Source organism: Choloepus didactylus, chromosome 17, assembly GCF_015220235.1.
Source record: "Choloepus didactylus isolate mChoDid1 chromosome 17, mChoDid1.pri, whole genome shotgun sequence".
NCBI lineage: Eukaryota > Metazoa > Chordata > Mammalia > Pilosa > Megalonychidae > Choloepus > Choloepus didactylus.
Window position 1 is genome coordinate 70,445,334 of NC_051323.1, and position 19,916 is coordinate 70,465,249.

A 19,916-nucleotide genomic window follows, 5' to 3' on the forward strand; every position below is an offset into this window, starting at 1 on the left:
ATCCTATAGTATAGTGAATGCATTATCATTCAATGAGGTAGCAACAAATTTTTAACAGTATGTTTAGTTTTAGTTCTTGAAATATAGTTTTCCAGAGAAGAGATGTTTAACAACACATTGTGAATGTGAGGGGTGACTGCCTTTGTACACTTTTATAACTGCATGTGTGTATTCATGGCAAAAGTAAGTTGATGTCATTTTGCATGACTGTGCTAATAGAACATAATAAAAATCTTCCTTAGATTTAGGTGATAAAGTAATGAAACTTCTTTAAAATATTTAAAACCTAAAATGAAACAGAATAGTTTGTGTTATGAGGAATATAGAAGCAGAACATGTAGAATCTTTTTATTAAAATGATTTTTGTTTTTGGTAAATTCATTATAACTTAAGTGATGTAGAAAGATGCAGGACCTGGAATTAGGAGATTCCTTGAAGTGCCACTAACTAGCGTTGCAGTGAAATGTAAATGTAAAAGTCATATCTTTCTGTCATTTGATTTTCTCGTCTGTAAAGTAAAAAAAAAAAAAAATGCCTGCTTGTCTGCTGGAGACTATAACTAAGGAATATGAATTTATTGCAATGTGCTGCTGTTCTCATTGCTGTTAATAGTAATAAACAAAATCTACCATAACTTGAATCATTCGCTAGTTCTCTAGTTGCCATTGTCACAGAAATCTCCCATGGGACCTGAGACTGAATGTTGGGGAGAATAATTTGAAATGTTGTTGATTATGTGCATTCACTGATTGCATCATGTCCCCTAGGTTGATACTTTGTCTATACTTTGTCTCACCTGGTTCACTATGTAAAAGCCTATAGGGAAGGGAGCGTTAACCATTTTCCTTCATACTAGTGACGTAATTCTGCTGTTCTGGACTTTCCTGCAAGTGATCTGCTTCCTGAATCTCATATTTCATATCAGTGAACTCTTTGGGCATTTTATTAAATTTTATAGACCCCCTATGGCATATGAGTAGGTAAAAGCAAAAGAGAACAATGACAACTGTTACCAGAGTATTCAAATTATGTACCCATTTTTCTTTCTGTTTCAGTTACATTTTTGAACCTATTATTGTTATATTTTTAAAAGCAGTTTTATTCACATACCATACAGTCCATCCAAAGTGTACCATCAGTGGCTCTCGGTATAATCAGAATTGTGCATTCATCACCATGATCAATTTGTGAATCAGTTTGTGAACATTTTCTACCCCTGTTTTTTGACACTTAGCATTGGTGTGTTACCTTTGTTACAATTGATGAAAGAATATTAAAATATTGCTGTTAATTGTAGTCCATAGTTTGCATTGGGTGTCTTTTTTCCTGTATACCACCCTATTATTAACACCTTGTAATAGTGATGTACGTTTGTTCTAGTTCATGGAAGTATATTCTTATATTTGTCCTGTTAACCACATACATTGTCCACAACAAGGTACACTATGTTATACAATACTTTTCATCCTCTAGCTTTCCTTCCAGTGACATACACGACCCTAAGCTTCCCTTTCAACAACCGTAATCACACACACTGTTAATTATACTCATGAGAATGTGCTACCATCACCTCTCTCCATTTCCAAGGAAACTTATTATTTTTGAAAGAGATTTGGCTATGTATAGTTGATGAATCTTATTTTTAATTATTATTTGTAATGAAATCTACCCTATGACCACTTACTAAAAACCTTCTATGTCTGTGTAGGATGCTGTTTAGGAGCCTAATATACGTTACCACATTTAATCTTTATGAAAACCTTATGAAGTATCAGTCTTTTCTTTATGTTATTATTGAAGGAAACCAAGGCTGTACAAGGTTTTTCTGTAATCAAATTCTGTTCTTTCCACACTTTCAGAGATTATTTGGTGACACTTCCTAAAATAAATTGAAGTTTTCCAATCTTATTTACTGGACTGTCTTTCCACTCTATTAGTAGAGTATTGTGAGTATAATTTAACCTTATAATGCCTAAAGATTTTCATTTTTAGTATGGTTGTTAAACTGATATTCCCCTGACTTTGTGGCTTGTAATGCATGTTTGTCCTGTACTGAATGGTCTGGCTATGCCTTATTACTGATTCTTATCATCTCCTTTCCTGTCAAGATGCCTTATGTCTGTGTGTCTGCCTCTAGCAGCTCTCACCTGCCTTCCAGTCTTCTGGCATAACTAAACTTGTTAGGCATGTGAATTAAAACTAAGAGCCATTGGACCCTGAGTGAGGGCTTATATGCCCTTCTTGCTAAGTAAAACCCATGAATTTATGTCACCCATTTTAGCTGTTCATGGATCTTTTTTGTTGATTTCTAGATTTACAACTTTATTCCAGAGGGTTGAGCTCAAATAGAAATCTGGCCTCACTGAGTGCAGCATATATAATTTATCTGCAAATTGCGCATAGCTTATGTTATAGACTAGTGTTTCCTTAATTCGGTAAGGGTTTTTAAAAGAGAACAGATGTAGGCTGGTAAAATAAAAACAAATATGACAGATAAAATTTTATAAGTTAAAAAATTCTGTCACTTCATATTTATTAAAATTACTTCATTTAGAAGATTTTTATTATCATTATTAAAGCTATAGTCTTGTAAATCTGGTAGAATTAGATTTTTTTGCAGAATTATTTCATTATATTAAATGCTCTTCTTATTAAATTTATATAAAGAAATGGTTATTGGTTGGTGAAATAAGGAATTAACTAAAAAGAAATTAGTCATGAGTAGGTATAGAATTTCTGAATTTCAAAATAGTTTAAATTATTTTTCTCTAATTTGTTAAATTATATTGAAAATAAACTACCTAATGTTCTTACCCACTGAACCCACTATGCTATTACTGATAATCCTCCATAAAGATTTCATGGAAAAAGCAGGTAGCCTCAAGCCCTCAGGAATGTATACAGTGTCATGCTGGAAATACTTTGTACACATGTGAATCGTTAATTCTGCCTTTAATTTTTGTTGTAAAGATAAACTTTTTAGATCTGGTAGCAGAATGATCAGACTTTTTTTTTTTTTTAATGTCTTTTCTGTTTAATAAGTTTATAAATATTTTGAAAATAGACTTTAATGCTGGGGTTCTCAATTGCTGTTGCATAAACCTTTCACAGTTGACTACCAAATGTTGATCAATATGTAAAAAGTCTTCTGCTCTCGCAGTATATTTCACTGTTATGAAGAATTTGTGGGATGGTACACTGAGATTAATGGGTTGTATTATTCAATGTAAAGTTACAGTGTGGTCCAAAGAAGATGCTGTATGTATAGAAACTAAACGCTGTGTGTGTATAACGGAGGCAGGACAGAAACTGTTTTCCCCAACCAGTGATAGCAGTGCCAAAGGATGACCAGGTGAAAAGGGCAGCCAATGCCTTGGGAAATTTTTTTTAGGCGCTGTAACCCACTGATAGGCTAGAGTAGACATTAGGTTACATTAATGATTGCTAATCTGTTTAATATTATTGAGTCCTTTAATCCTTTCACACGTGCCATCAAAAATTCTTTTATTTGAAATCATGCTCTATACACAAAAAATGTTGAGGACCACTGCTTAATATCCTCCATATTTACATTTTTATATTAAGCATGTATCAGTTATGAATTTTAAGTTAGAGACATTTCAGTTAAATTAAATATTATGGGTGCAGAATTGTAGTTACATGTACTGGTGTCTGTATTTGGGAATTAAAATTTAAGTTCTACGTTACTATGGAATTTCAGGAAAAAAAGCCAGCAAATTGATATATAACACTGCTGAAGTCAACCAATTTCTTTTTAATTGGTGTTATACACTTCGTTCTGAAAGCAGAATGTTTTATTCTCCTAAGTGTGAATATGCAGTATGAAGTTTCTCTAATTGATTTGCTGTGCCCATTCCATTTGAAGTATCATTTTTCACAATATTTTATAATTTGTGCTCACTTCTAATGAACAGAGTCGTTAGGACAGGCATGTCTAAGTACAACTGACAGCTAACATTAGGTGCCAGATGCAGTTTATAAAGCTATGTAGAACTGTAGAGAACAGTTTAAATAAATTAGCACCTGTACATTAGTCTCACTTGCTGGTAATTTATAAGCGAATCAGTAGAGATGACATTTAGGTAAGTCATTGATCAAGTTAACAGCTGCAAACCCACTGCCCAGCTGGGATACCTAATTAATAGAGATTGCTTTCCTGACCCAGTGCTTCTATGGGTTGAATCTGCAATCCGTTTATACTTTGATTTAAGCCTAAGAATATTGTTAAATACACTGCCTTCTTTTAGAGAACTGTTGAATTGCCACTATTCTAGTTAAAGCCTAAAAATATTAGAATATGTTTACGAATGAGGTTTACCTTACTTTATTTGGGTTAATTTTTTTAAATGTACTTTCTTGTTTCTTTTCCTTTGCTTTCTTTCTTTCATTTTTTTGTTTGTTTGTCAGCACTTTTTTGTTTTGGATTCAGATCAAGCATTGGTAGTGTGCTGTGATCTAATACATTTCTAAAGGGTTCTATGCTTATTAAATGTTTACTCCACTTTTTTTTTTTTTTTTTAATTTTGGGAGAAGCTGGGTTTTGTGTGTGTGTGTGATTAACCAACCATTAAATCTAAACCAAATGTGTAATAATTTTTTTAAATGTGACATTAGTTTAAAACATCTAAGAACTTTGCCATGTTGAATTCCATACAAATTTTAGAACTTAATATAGGCAATATTAGGCTAGAACTTAATATAAGAAAATGCCCTTTGTTTTCTATTCGTGTGACTCAGATTTTCTTCTGAGTGATTTTAAAACTGAAAGATGAAGGGCTTTAAGATTTTATATTTCTTCACCAGGGGGACGTGGGTGTCCCCTCTTTTCCCTGTAATCTTTGTACCTCAAACTGAAAATTTCTACGCAAGGGCATTGAAAGGGGTGAGTGATACATGTTTATTTTTTAAGGATATAGAGGAATAATATAAATAACTTCTGTGTTCTCCAATAAATATTTGATTCAAAGCTTTAATTGTATCTAATTATATGTAAATTGAACATTTATAAAACTTTAATTTCTTTAAAGTATGCTTTAGAAATTAGGTATTTAAGGGTAACTGATGAGGACTTGCATGAAGTTTAAACACCTTAAGTCTATTGTTATTTGTCTTGGTTTTGTAGATTTCATTTTCACAAAATAAGAGAATATCAGCATATATTTTTTGGCTCACTGTGTTCTAATAGCCAGTTAATATATCTTATTTCTAATATGCTTAGAAAGTCTCCGCACTGCCCTTTAATTTAGCACATACAAAGAAACAGTCATGTACTAATGATGGCTAAAGGCCAGCCAAAATGACCTTCTTTAACAAATATGTAAAGTAAACAGAAGAACCATGTTTGTTTGTTATGGGCTTGGCCTTTGAACTATGGTTAGATGGGTTTATAAAAATCTTCTCGACTGAATCCTTTATAGTATAGGTGAAGAAGGACACCTTGAGGGCTTAAGGGGTTCTGATATTGGCCAAAGACCACCCAGCAAGTGGCTGTGCTAGTAATGGAAGGGGAAGGAGGTACAGAGAGAGAGAACAACATCCAAGTGGAATTGTTTAGAACTTAGAGAGATATGAGCCCCGATACCTGTTCCCTCCTACTTGGGAATTTTGGTCTTTACCTGAAAAGAAAAAAGTATTATTATGACCATTTCTCTACATGGCTGTAACCACAACCTTCAATCAGAGAGTAAGATAGCGGTTTTGTCTTTCAGTTATATGCTCATGGAGGTTGATGACATTTGAATACCAGTGTGTTCATTATATGCATGTCTAAAGTCTGGTTCTTAGACTAAGAAGAGGTCTTTAAACCCGAATGCTGAGTGTAAAACAAACACATCTTGGGCTAGCATTGTTTTTAAGCTACTTGAAGAAAAGAAATAGCAGAAATAGACCCTCTGCTGCTGGTACTTTTTCTCTTGTGCCTTACCCAAAATGGGGCATCAAAAAGCATTAACCATTGACAGATACGTAAACATTAACAGATAGTCGGGCATTTCCCTTAAATTTTGTATTATCTGTCACACTAATATAGATGTTTCTGGATAACGTACTAGGAAAACTGCTAAAAAAAGATTGAAGTGTTTTCACATTTTCTTTGCCTTCATGTTTCTCATTTTCTTTCTACTTGTAACTTTAAACCCTTTCCAACTAAATCTTTACCTTAAGTTAAAGTTTAAGCCTATCTGCCCTCAACCATTTTTGTTACTTATCTTTATTAAAATTATCCTATTTGAGATATCCTTAGGGTGAATTTCATAGAAAAAACTCAATGCCTTATGTTGAATGGGAATATTGTATTTCTAGTTTTTGTGTATTTGGGGAAGTCCCAAGGACTTGGGAGAAGAACCCATGGAAGACTTTAGCTTCTGATGTTTAGTGAAGTTTTTTCCCCAATGTGGGGAAAGGCTGCCAAGTTCAAGGAATGTGAGTGAAATTATCTAACTTAGGGAAGTCTCTTGAGCCTGTGGCTCTTAAAAGAAACTGAGGAATCCAAGGGGCAAATCAGTGGGGGTCAGAGTAGAGGTGGAGAGTTAAGTATTTTATGTAGAAGGGTTTGAGAAATGCTTTGCTACTAAAATAAACATTAAGTCTCTGTGCCCCTAATAATTGGTTTAGTGGTAGGATGTGCCTGCCGCTGAGCTAGTTTCTGCCATCCAGGCCTTGAATCAGCATGTAATCTTGGTCAAGAAAGGTGAATTCTCAGTACCGGAACTTGTAAGATGCCAAGGTGAACTGCGGGGAGGAAAGCTGGAATATTGTTGTACTTCCCAAGTGTATCCTACTTCCACTACAGGGATAATATGGGGTAGGCTCCTCTCATACCTGAGGCAGAGCTTCCAGTGACAAGGGAGAGCAATAATTTAAACAAGACGGTGCTGGTGAGATTGATGACTGGTGGTGGAACAGCAGACTGCAACAGATATTTGTTGATACTCTGCAGACCTGTAGGATTGTCTACTGGCATCACTACCAGCAGCAGGTGGTAGAGAGAAAGAGGGTCCCACTCCCTTCCCTCCCCCGCTGTTCTTGTTTTTAGAAGGAGGTGGTAACGCAGTCCCCTGGTGCTGGAGTGAAAGCCTCACTCTGGTGAGGAGGACTTGTCCTGGAGGCGTGGGGGAGGATGCTGCTGAAAGGACACCTTGCAAGCAAGGCAGTGTCCTCATGGACTCTGGAAGAGGAGAGTGTTCCTTCTGGTGGGCTCTCCTGGGACATGAGGAAGTATAGATTCCCCAATGTCCATCGCCAATGCCTGTTTTTGTTATGTTTTGTGGGTTTTCTTTCTCTTTCTTATGCTTTGTTGCTAGGAGGAAGGAATTAGAAAAACAAACAGAAAGAGTGTCCGGTATTTGTCACAGCTTGATATTTACATCTTTGTCTTTCTAACAGTATGTTAAGATTAATTGCAGAAAAGAACAATAGAAGAGAAAACTTATTAAAACTACAAGAAGACTAATTGGGAATCTTGTGGTATTATTACTCTCATTTTTACCCTAAAACATGTGTATGTGTGTGCGTGATACATGCACACTTACAATCCTCCCCCTTCCTGTATCTAAATGTTCCCATCCCTGTTGTCAGCATTGAAATCCAAGCTGAAATGGGGTACATAACATATACCAAATTCTCTGGCCTTACCCAGAGTAATTTAAGGCCATTCTGATTAGTGGCAAAAGGCCTCGGTAGTGCCAAGAGAGATTAAGAAATGCTACTTTCCGGATTGTCTTTGTGATTCTGAGCTATCCATTCAAGCCCCAAGGAATTAATTTATATACCTAAAGTACTCAAATGCTGTTGTTCAACCCTCTCACTTTATAGAAAAGAAAATGAAAATGGCCATCACAGACAGCTTCATCATAGAAATCTTCTATTCAGAGACTATTTAGTTGTCAATACTCTCTTTTGACAGTGTATATTTGTTTATTAATTTAGGCCAATAAAATTTATGAACTTTGTAACAGTTGAATGAAGTTTAAAACCTTGCTGAAATACAGCACAGTAACTGCAGTGCCGTACTGCATAAAGGCTTCAGTTACAACAGGCTTGAGCTGTCTGGTTGCACTAGCTGTGTGGGATTATTTTAATTAAAATGAATTAAAATTAAATACAATTAAAAGTTTGGCTCCTCGATTGTACAAGCTACTGGTTCTCCTTATTGGATAGCACAGATTATATTTCCATCATCTCAGAAAGTTCTGTTTGACAGTGCCGGCGAGAGGATCACATCTTCCTTTCTCCCCAACTAAGAAATTGTATTTATTAGTTTGTGCTATTTAAAGAAAGAGAATACTTTGGAATTCTAAATAACATCATTCTGCAGTTTCATTTTTATATTACCCTTTTATTGAAACAATTCCAAATGCCTAAATAATTGGTTTTGAAAACAATTTGAAAATACTACAAAGGAGTAAATAGAAATTTTAAAATGCAGAAAATGATTGTGTTTATCTGAATGAAACAACAAAGGATTATTGAAACCATTTCAAATTATAGAGGGGCAAAAGATTCATATGACTTGTGTGCATGTATGTATCTGTAAATACACATACATATATTTAAGTATGTATGTATATTAGATGGATAGGAACAGGAATTGAAAAAAACATCAAAACATTCAAGATTAACAGCAATAGCAGTAAATATTAATTTTTAAATCATATTTTTTATTGTAGAATATAGCATATATACATAGAAGTGATAACTTTCCAAGTGCAATTTAATAAGTAGTCAGAGAACAAATTTCAAAGAATGTTACGGGTTACAGTTCCACAGTTTCAGTTATTTCCTTATTGTGAAACACAACATATATGCAAAAAGGTAGGTAATATCTTTCAAAGTATGATTTAACAAGTAGTTATATAGAAAATTTCCAAAAATGTTGTGAGTTACAATACCATGGTTTCAGTTATTTCCTTATTGTGAAATACGACATACATACAAAAATAACTGTCAGATTACAATTTAACAAGTAGCTATAGAACAAATCCCAAAGGATGCTATAGGTTACAGTTCCACCATTTCAATTCTTTCCCTCCAGCTAGTCTAATATCCCAGCAACCAAGAAAAAGAAAATTATATAGAGATTCAGTATTTATAATCCTTCGTTAAATTCCATCTTGTCTGTTGCTTTCCCTTTCTCTAGTTTAATCACTTTCCCGATCTTCAAGGATGTCTAGGCAGTGACCACCCTAATAGATTCATGTTGAAAAGGGGTGTTGACATTATGGGAGAAAGAGACACATCTGGTTGATGTTCTTGAAGAGGCTATTGCCTCGGGGTTTGGGGACTTAGGTGGCATAGAAGTTCTCTGGAGGATTTAAATTTCTGAAGAACAAACTTAGTGAGTGAAACTTTTATAGAGTCTCAGATAGGAATCTGAGTTTTCTTTAGGGTTTTCAGGACTACTGTTGACTTGGGCTTACCATGATGTGGCCATTTGGCATATCTAGCTAAAGCTTGCATAAGAGTAACCTCCAAGACAGTCCCTTGACTCTATTTGAATTCTCTTAGCCACTGAAACCTTATTTTGTTGCCTTTCTTTTCTGTCTTTTGGTCAAAAAGGTATTTTCAATCCCTCAATGCCAGGATCAGGCTCATTCCCTGACTCCATGTCCCACATTGCTAGGGAGACTCATTCATCTGGGGTGTCCTGTCCCACGTCAGGGGGAGGGTGTTGAATTTATTTGCCAAGTTAGGCTTAGAGAGAGAAAGTCCACGTTTGAGCAACAAAAGAGGTTCTCTGGAGGTGACTCCTAGGCATAATTATAGGTGGGCTTAGCCTCCCCTTTACAACTGTAAGTTTCACCAGAGCAAGCCTCAAGAGCAAGGGCTTGACTTATAAAGTAAGGGGTTCCTAAGTTCACATAGCATATGTTATGACCATGATAATCCATCCATGTCTCACATGATCATCACTTATTTGTACAGTTTTCATCACTCTCCATTTTGAACAATTCTCATGACCCACAGCACCTCGTAGCTCTTTTCAGGCTTAATTATTTGTCCCTAGTATTGGTGTGGTACCAGTATGATATTCCTAATAATTATAGTTCCTAGTATGCAGATATTCCTATTAATTGTAGTTACTAGTATGCAGATATTGCTATTAATTATAGTTCCTAGTATGTAGATTTTTCCCATATACCATTTTGTTGTCAACTCTCTGTACTAGTGTCATACCTTAGAAGTATATCTTGCAAGCACCTATCTATAGTATATACTTTTTCTTATGAAAAATTTCAGTCACATAGAAAAGAAATAATAGTACAGTGCATACCCATATGGCCATCACCTATATTAAACAACTTAACATTTTGCCATATTTGCTTCAACTGTATATGTTTTGGCTGAACTATTTTAAAGTAAAATACAAATTAAATTACAAACAGGATGTCTTACCCTAAGTATTTGAGTATACATCTCCCAAAAATGATAGCATTTGTAACCACAATACCATTAACACACCTAACAAAATTAATGCAATTTTGTCAGGCAATGTTCTGTTATTGCCTGACATCTATTCAAATTTCCCCAGTTGTCTAAAAAATCTCTTTTGTAGTTGGTTCGCTATGCAGTTGGCTCTGCAATGTATTTTGTTGTAAAGACATTTTATCATTTGAGTGTCTGCTGTGTTCTAAATCTGGGGTGGGAAATCAGTGACTAAGAAAGGATCCTTTGCCTTTGAGAATAGGCCTCTAGCATTATCAAGATAAAATCAAGACTTGGTAACAGGGTGTCCTAGTTTGCTAATGCTGCGGAATGCAAAACACCAGAGATGGATTGGCTTTTATAAAAAGGGGGTTTATTTGGCTACACAGTTACAGTTTTAAGGCCATAAAGTGTCCAAGGTAACACATCAGTAATCGGGTACCTTCACTGGAGGATGGCCCATGGCGTCCGGAAAACCTCTGTTAGCTGGGAAGGCACGTGGCTGGCGTCTGCTCCAAAGTTCTGGTTTCAGAATGGCTTTCTCCCAGGACGTTCCTCTCTAGCAAGCTTGCTCCTCTTCAAAACTGCACTGAGCTCCCTCTCTTTGAGTCAGCTCATTTATATGGCTCCACTGATCAAGGCCCACCCTGAATGTGTGGGGCCACGCCTCCATGGAAATATCCCATCAGTTATCATCTACAGTTGGGTGGGGCACATCTCCATGCAAACAACCTAATCCAAACGTTCCAACTTAATCCCCACTATTATGTCTGCCCCACAAGATTGCATCAAAGATAATGGCGTTTGTGGGTCACAGTACATTCAAACAGGCACACAGGGCATTGGAGAAAGAACTGGTTGGTAGAAAGCAGAACAGGTGATTTGAGAAACAGTTTTGGATGTGCTGTTAAGAGACTGAAATTGAAAAATCCTGAAGGCAGTTGATGTTGGAAATTTTTTGGAGTTAGAGAAATAGTTTTGGTTTCTATATATATATATCTGCATGAAAGGAAGAGGATCAAAGATGAAACTCTGAGGGAATGGAAGCATTTAAGGGAAGAACAAAAATGTGTTTAGAAGAGACCAAGGAGGAACTTGGAGAGAAGTAGGAGGGGAACATGGCTTTAAGGGACGAGGGAGACTATTGAAAAGTAAAATAAGCGAGCAACCTCTATGGAAGACAACTAAAAATAGATCATGGGATTTGGAAAGACGGCTTGGTGATCCCTGAAAAAACAATTGCAAGGTAGGAATTATAGTGGAAACCAGATTGAAATTAGTGGCGGAAAAAATGGCGTGTTTCAGAAGATGAGTGGATGCTTCTGAAGGCCGGGATGTGAGGGGAAATTGAGGCTTATTTATTGGCCTAGATGATACCTAGGAGTCTGATATTACATGGATCATCCACATGAACATTGAAGTTGCTCACAAATGTGGCAGCAGTTGGTATGAAAAGGAAAAAAAAAATAAGTGTCAGCCCTTTGTGATTGCTGGGGAGTAACTTGGAAGTTGAAGAGGGTGATGAGCTCGGTGAGAGATGAATAGCAGGTGGTGTGGGCCTCGAAAGACTATTGTTGTCTTTTGTTTAAATGAGGTGGCAGAGCAGTAGTACAGCAGGGAAAGTACTTCTAATTGAGGTCTCAACAAAGAAGAGAAAGAGCTAAGTGTCCAGGGGAGTCAGAGAAGGCTTCACATGTGAGGTTGCCTTTGATCTAGGTCTTGAAAGACATAAGATTGTGTTAAATGAGGAAACCGAATGATATTCCAGCAGGGAAAACAATATGTAAAGGCACTTGTTTGGAAAGGAAGAAATGACTGTTAAGAAAGGCCAAGTGAAAAGTATCGCTGGCAAAAGTAGCTGCCCACCCTCCTTTGTACTCTTGATGTAACCTATGTGTATTTCTCCCATAGGTCCTGTGTTTATTATATTATTATACCATGTTCATTTATAATATTACAACAGTCCCTATATTTGAGATTATTTATGCATCCGTCTCTTCTGCTTAGAAGGAGCTTCTTGAGGCTGGGAGCTTTATCTTACTCATTTTTCTGAATTAGCAGAGTGCCTCACTCAGTAGGTAGGATAGATATTTGTTGAATAACATTTATGAGGATAGGTGGTTGATTTATTTTCCTTTAAGAATATTTTTTTTTCTCCTATTGTTACCCCTAAATAGCTGAATATCCTTGAAATAGCAAAGAGGAAAATCTGTTTTCAGAGAGAATTAGATTGGTTACCTGGATAGGCAAAGAACGTATTTGAAATTAAGTTTCAGTAGGTTCAGATTCAAGCTTTGCCGTTTATTACAGTGTGATCTCGGACTGGCTACTTAACTGTTTCTAATCAAGCCATAACTGTTCTATAAGTCATAAACAAAATAATGTGGGAAAGTGCTTCACATAAACCAATAATCTCTGAATAGTTAACATTTATTGAGTGCTTGCTGTGTACTATGCTTTTAGAAATATCTTATTTCTCACAACAACCAGATAAAGATTGATATCCTTACAAATCAGAATCTCTGGGAGTAGTGGTACTTGAAAAATGTCTTATGGTTAGAATAAGATACAATAAGAATTATTATTTATGCTTTCGTCCTATGTGTTCATGTTCACCACTCCCTTTCTGAATTCCAAAATATAGTGAAAATAAAGAATTACTTTACTTCATATATAATGCTGTGCCCAAAATATATCTGTAGGCTGCTTGACTATCACACTCAAAATTCTCTTGTTCTTATAAATATTCATTATTTCAAAAGAGTATTCACCTACTTGAGTTTTAACAACTGTGTATACTGGGAGTTAAGCAGACATAAAAAGCAACAAAATTATTTTTTCATTATTTTTTCAAAGTAGTCTTTTGTTTGATTCTGAATTTGTGAGAAATCTGTATAGAATGCCCATAGGACAGAAATGGAAGTAATAGGTTAGGGTCATGTAAGTAATGTTCCATGCATACTAAACATTCCATGCTAGGAATGCTCCTTTTCCATTTTGTATGTTTCTGTTAAAAACAATTGGTTTATTTCATTTATTAGTCTTGTTTTTTGTTTCTTTTCTTCCATCCTTGTTTTTCATTGTTTTTACTGAATTTGTGATTTTGCTTTTTATATGATGCGATGTCTTTTGCTCTATGAACCTTCTCCACATTACTTGGTACAATACCTAATAAATAATGAGGGACTATAAGTTTTTAAATGTGTTAATTTATTTTAGCCAAGTTTTTTTTTTTTTTTTTTAAAGGGGCAAAAGCCCTTTTCCTGACCCTTTCAGTTGAATTTTCTTCATTAGCTTATTTTTATTTTTTTTTAAAAGCAGAGATTGCCTGTAAGACCTAGACATCTTTTGCAATAGATGGTTTATTTCCAGGTTCTACCAATTAACTTCCTCATGAATTTTCTAAGTCTTAGTTTTCATGAAAAAATCCAAAGGTAGAATAGAATTCCTCACGTTTTCATTTCCTTCTAGGACTCTGTTCCGTCATCGTGTACTGGTAAGTTTCATATTCGGAATGATGCCAGCGACCTTTGAATGTTGCGTTTTCTCCCTTGTGGTTCTGATGAGGCCGCCGTAAATTGGAGGGTTGGATTTACTCTTCCCCATTGCCTAATGTTCTGACACAGGCCTTGGCTTCAACTGCTTCTTTGCTAAAATTTCTGACCCGGCTTGGGGCCCTGGGTTTACACAGAGCTGCCACGTTATGGCTGTGGGAATGAGGATGGAAATCTAGTAGACCCACTGGTACAGCAGGCCAGTAATGCCCCTGCTCAGACAGATTGGGTTTGGAAAGACCTTATTTATTATAATTTTTAAAATTTTAGCATTTTTCCTCTAGCTTTTTATTTTGAAATTTTTTGAATTTCCAGAAAAGTTGAATAGTTATTGAACACATACAAACATCTATGATACACATACGAACATCCACGATACACATACCTTTCACATAGATTTGCCAATTGTTAACATTTTGCTATATTTCTTTTAGTTTTTTCTGTATATATATATTTTTGGCTAAACCATTGAAAATTGCAGACATTTTAACACCTCACCTCTAAATACATCAGCATGCATCCCTTCATACCCATATCTCCCATAATGCCCTTGTCACATCTAATACAATTTTTATGTCTCATAATATATATTCTATATTAAAATTTCCCTGACGGTCCCCAAAATGTCTTTATGACTGGCCTGTTGTTTTATAAAATCCAGGCCACTTGTCTTATACAATTGTCCTACACTCTGGCTTTCTGATTGCTTCCTCTTGATTAGATTCAAAATATAAAAAAGATACTACCTAGATGATATTGTATACTTCTCATTGCATCACACGAGGAGATAAGCTCGGTTTGTCCCACTAGTGATGATGGTATGCCTGACCACTAGAACTCTTCATTGTAAAAGTACCCCCTTCCCTTTGTAATTAGTAAATAATATGTAGGGTGATAATTAATGTTCATCTGAATGTTCTATTCCCTAATAACCTTTCAGCCAATGGGTTTAATAGCTATTGATGAATCCTTGCCTGAATCAGTGATTGCATTGGGAATTGTAAAAGGATGATTTTCTAATTCTGTCATTCCTTTTACTTTTATTAACTGTTAGAAGAGCTTTCTTTCTCTCCTTTGCCTTCCCACCTTGAATAAGTGTGTGTGTATGTGTGCACTGTTCATTACATATTCACACACATACTGACTGTGTTACAAGGTGTTTTAATTTCCTGACTGCCAAAGCAAACACCATGCTATGTGTTGGTTTAAACAGTGGCTCCAGGTTTTGAGAATCTAATTTATTGGCTTCAAGTTTTGAGGCTAGGAGAAGCCCAAAATCAAGGCGTCATCAAAGCAGTGTTTTCTCCCAGAATACTTGTGTTCTAGGGCTGGCTGCTGGTAATCCTTGGTCCTTAGCTTCTCTGTCACATGGCAATGCACGTATCAGCCTCTCCTGACTTCTTGGTTCCGTTGACTTCCAACTTCTGGCTCCTCCTTATGTGGCTTTCTCTATCTCTGTGACCTTCCCTATGAGGCCTGAAGGTTTACATTTAAGACCGATCCTGATTGAGCTGGGCCACACTTTAAAGTGTGAAGTAACCTCATCAAAAGGCCTTATTTACAAGAGTTCATACCCGCAGGAATGGATTATGTTTAAGAACATGTTTTTCTGGGATATATGGCTCCAAACCACCACATAAGGCATTATCATTATTTTTGATGTTCAGATTATCCAAAGTTTGGCCAACGGGAGTCCTGTAAAAGTTGGCTCCTGTATGCTTTCTTGTTTTCTGGCACTGGAAGATGTTCAGGCCCATTTTACTTTCCCTGCTCTAGACCTACAATCAACCTTTTCTCCAAGGAACCATGTTTCCTATACTGATGTTTAGGAAATCAAGATCTGGGTGAGGGGAGGGCACTCATTGCTCCTGAGTTTCCAGTGCTTCTGTGCTCTTTCAGGGGGCAGAGTTGGGAAATAATATTTTCTTAAAGATCATGAGTTTATACTGATATGCATAATTCAAGCATAAAGTTACAGGGTTTTCCTTTTTCTTCCTTTATAGTTACATTTCTTTTCTCCTGTAATAAAATCTTGGTACCTATTCAGATAATATATTGACTTATTTGCTTTATCCTGCAATATGCACAAAATATTTCAGAATTATATCAATATTACTATTAACAATAAGTCTGCCAAGTGCAGTTAAAGATTTCTTTGCAGTTATTTTTTGTCTTTAGAAATTAGGTTTGTTTCTGTTTGTTTGGACTTTCTTAAATATATAAAACATTTATATGGTTCAGAATTCAACTGTATGAAAAGGTAAATACCCAGAGAAGTTTTGCTGTCATCCCTATACCCATCCCTTAATAGATAACTATTTTTATTACTTATGCTTTATCCTTCCTGTGTTTATGTTTGCACAAAGAATCCTATATATTTTTCCATACTCCTGTATCATGTACTCAACCAGCCTCTTATGAATGGGCATTTAGGTTGCTTCTAATGCTTTGATCATATAAATCATTAAATAACTTGTGCTTATGTTCTGTATTTGTGAGAGTGTATTTCCAGGGTAAATTTATAGAAGTGTGATTGCTGGGTAAAGGTATATGGAGTTTTGTCAGATAGTGCCAACTTTCCAATAGTAGATCTTACACCATTTTGAACTCCCACCAGCAATTGTCAAGAATGTCTGTAGGTTTACCAATATTGTGCTGTCAAGCTTTTGAATTTTTGCTGGTCCTGTTAAATGAAAAATGATATCTCAGTAGTTTTAGTTGCACTTTTCTTATTAGAAGTACATTTGAGCCATACTTTCAGACATTTAAGAACCATTCATAAATCATTTTCTGTAAGCTCTGTTGATGTCTTAACCATTCTATCTATTGGGTTTTGATCCATCTTCTCTCCCTCTGTTTTTAAGAGCTCTTTTACATTAGGAAGATTAGTCCTTTGTCTATAATATAAAATTAAAGTATTTTCTCTCAGTTTGTCTTCTATCTTTTGATTTTGCTTATGGGTTTTTTGTTTTGTTTTGTTTTTGCCTTTTGGATGATTTTGTTTTTGTTTTTTTACATACTTTAGTTGGTCAGTCTTTTCTTTTTTGCTTCTGAATTTTGAGTCATAGTTAAGAAAAACTTTTCCCATTCCTGAGTTGTAAAGGAACTCACCCATGTTATATTCTAATACTTGTTTGGTTTCATTTTCTTCATTTAGATCTCTGATTCATTTGGAGTTTATTGTTGTGTATTGGTGTGAGGTTTGGTCCAGTTTCATCTTTTCCAGATGGCAGTGCAGTTATCTCAATATCACTTATTAAAAAGTTCTCCTTTTTCCCTGGAGAGAAGGAAGGAAAAGGCTGAATGAGAGAATACAGCTTGACCCAGAGCCACAGCTGAGCTTCCTACTGTAATTGCATTTATACCCCAGAACTTTAGGCCCTTCTGTCAGTAACAGAAACTGATCTAGCACATTTACTATACGGATGGGCAGAAAAGGCTGTCCTGAGACCAGGCTCACTTAAAGTAAGTACAGCTCTGTGATTTAACTCATTTAGATTCAGATAGGGTGCTAAGATCCAGGGCCAGACTTTTCACTTGACACTGATTTAGCAGAATGAAAATGTACTTTTTTGTTTTTTTTAATGGCAAGGAGGATTGGAAAAGATGCTGAAATGGCTTAAGCAGTTGTGTTCAAGTGGGAGGCAGTTCTACTCCCTGGAAGATGGGAGACATTTGGAAATATGTAGGGGTGGGATTTGTCTCAAGGATTAGGAATACTATTGGCTTATGTTGGGAAATGGCCAGAGATCTTAAATGGCTTGCAATACCAGGGAAAGATGCCTGTAACAGAGTTGTCACACCCAAAATGTGAATAGCATCCCTGTTGAGAAACAGACACTTAACAGAACTTGATTGGAAAGAATACAGTTAAAAAACCTCTCAACTTTTGGAAAAAGCTCAAAGAAACTCTGAAAACCTCAGGAGTGTCATGGCGGATGAGACTTAAGAGCCTGCTCTTCTCACTCTTCCATCTTTGCTGTTAGCAGCACCTTATGTGAGCTAGAATTGCCGTTGAGCATATTCCCAGACAAGAAGAATAGAAGCAACTCTGATTTTCCTTTTTTAAAAAAAAAGAATCATTTATGGTATCATAATCAAGGGGTGACATATTTTAAGCCAAACATTTGAAAATGATCAAAAGCCAGTTTAATAGTTATATATTTTTTTCTTTTTGGGGGAGGGGTAGTAATTTTAGTATGCCATTTAAAAAATCATGAAATGAACAGATATTTGTACACCGATGTTCATAGTAGCATTATTCACAATTGCCAAAAGGTGGAAGCAACCCAAGTTGTGGTATATACAACCAACAAAATGTGATATATACGTACAATGGAATAGTATTCAGCTGTGAAAAGGAATGAAGTTCTGATACATGCAACAACATGGATGAACCCTGGAGACATCATGTTGAGTGAAATAAGCCAGGCACAAAAGGACAAATATTGTACGATTTCAGTGATATGAAATGATTAGAATAAGCAAATTCATAGAGTTGGAAACTAGAATATAAGTTACCAGGAGCTCAAGTGGGGGTAGGGAAGAGGGAATTAATGCTTAAATTGTAGAGAGTTTCTGTTTGGGACAATGGAAAAGTTTTGGTAATGGATGGTAGTGATGGTAGCACAACATTGCAAACATAATTAACAGTACTGAATTACAAATTTGAAATGTGGCTAAAAGGGACATTTTAGGTTGTATATATGTTACTAGAATAAAAAATTTTAAAAAAGTCTGCACAATACAGTGAACCCCAATATAAATCAATTATAATTATGTTCATGAATTGTAACAAATGTAGCATACTAATGCAAGGTGTGGGTAATAGGGCGGTATATGGGAACTCTGTATTTTCAGTTGATTTTTCTGTAAACCTAGTTCTCTAATTAAAAAATAATAAAAATTATGAAATGAGATAATGCATATGAAAATCTTAGTTCAGAGTCTGGCACATAGTAAGCACTCAATGACCAGTAGTTATAACATTAACTTGCTTTTATAACAATTGCTCATTAACCTCTGTGTATATTTTCAGAGAGCTATTGCTTACCTTTTTCCAAGTGGTTTGTTTGAGAAGCGAGCCAGGCCAATAATGAAGGTAGTTATCTTATTTTAATATTTTTAAAAATTTCACTTAGTTTTATATGCTAAAGTAATTATATAATGCACTTTTAATTTATTTTACAGCATCCTGAACACATTTTTCCAAAACAAAGAGGTAAGTTTGTTCAAAAATAAAATAAGCATTTTTTTCTTTACTACAGTGTTCTGTTAGAAATCAGCAGTCGCTCATGTATTGTGGAGTCACTCATATGTCATGATAGTCATGATGTAAGTAAAATATATTTTGTAACTAGTAATGAGTGACAGTGTGCAAACTATTTCTTTTTGATTAAATAAAATTAGAATTAGATCAGGTTAGAGTTTATGCCTATAGGCATGAACTATATGAATGTCACATTAATTTATTTGCATTCTAGTAAGCATTTTTGAGGGAGAGTTTGGTGCAGGTGAGCTGCTAATAAATTCCGTTTTTGTTTGTAGTAAATTTTTTCCTTTTTCTTAAAATTTTGAAGGATATTTTCACTGAATATAATTTTTTTATTCATTTTTAGTCTTCAGCACTTTAACAATTCCATTGTCACCTGGCTTGCATTGTTTCGGATGAGCAGTTAGCTGTCATTCTAATCATTCCCCTCTTTCCTCTGACTTCTTTTGAGATTTTCTCTTTGTCGTTTAGATGTGTAAATTTAAAAAATCCTGAAGAAAAAACACAGTAAGCTTTAAAGTTGCCAGAAAATCGAATAATATGTTTACTATATATTAGAAGCCCCTTATCCAGTGTAGACTGCTGGTAGCTGTCAGTTAATTGAAAAAAGTCTATTAGAGCCCGAAATAATTTTTTTAACTTGCATT

At 35.4% G+C, this 19,916-nt stretch overlaps 1 protein-coding gene across 1 annotated transcript in view; it reads left to right on the forward strand.

The window, feature by feature from the left end:
- Positions 1 to 19,916, forward strand: part of MRPS9 (mitochondrial ribosomal protein S9) — a 65,659-nt gene that overhangs the window by 18,014 nt on the left and 27,729 nt on the right. Inside the window, exons 3-4 of the mRNA XM_037806928.1 lie at positions 19,036 to 19,098; positions 19,188 to 19,218. Coding sequence (XP_037662856.1) covers positions 19,036 to 19,098; positions 19,188 to 19,218 — 94 coding nt within the window. The remainder of the gene's footprint in view (positions 1 to 19,035; positions 19,099 to 19,187; positions 19,219 to 19,916) is intronic.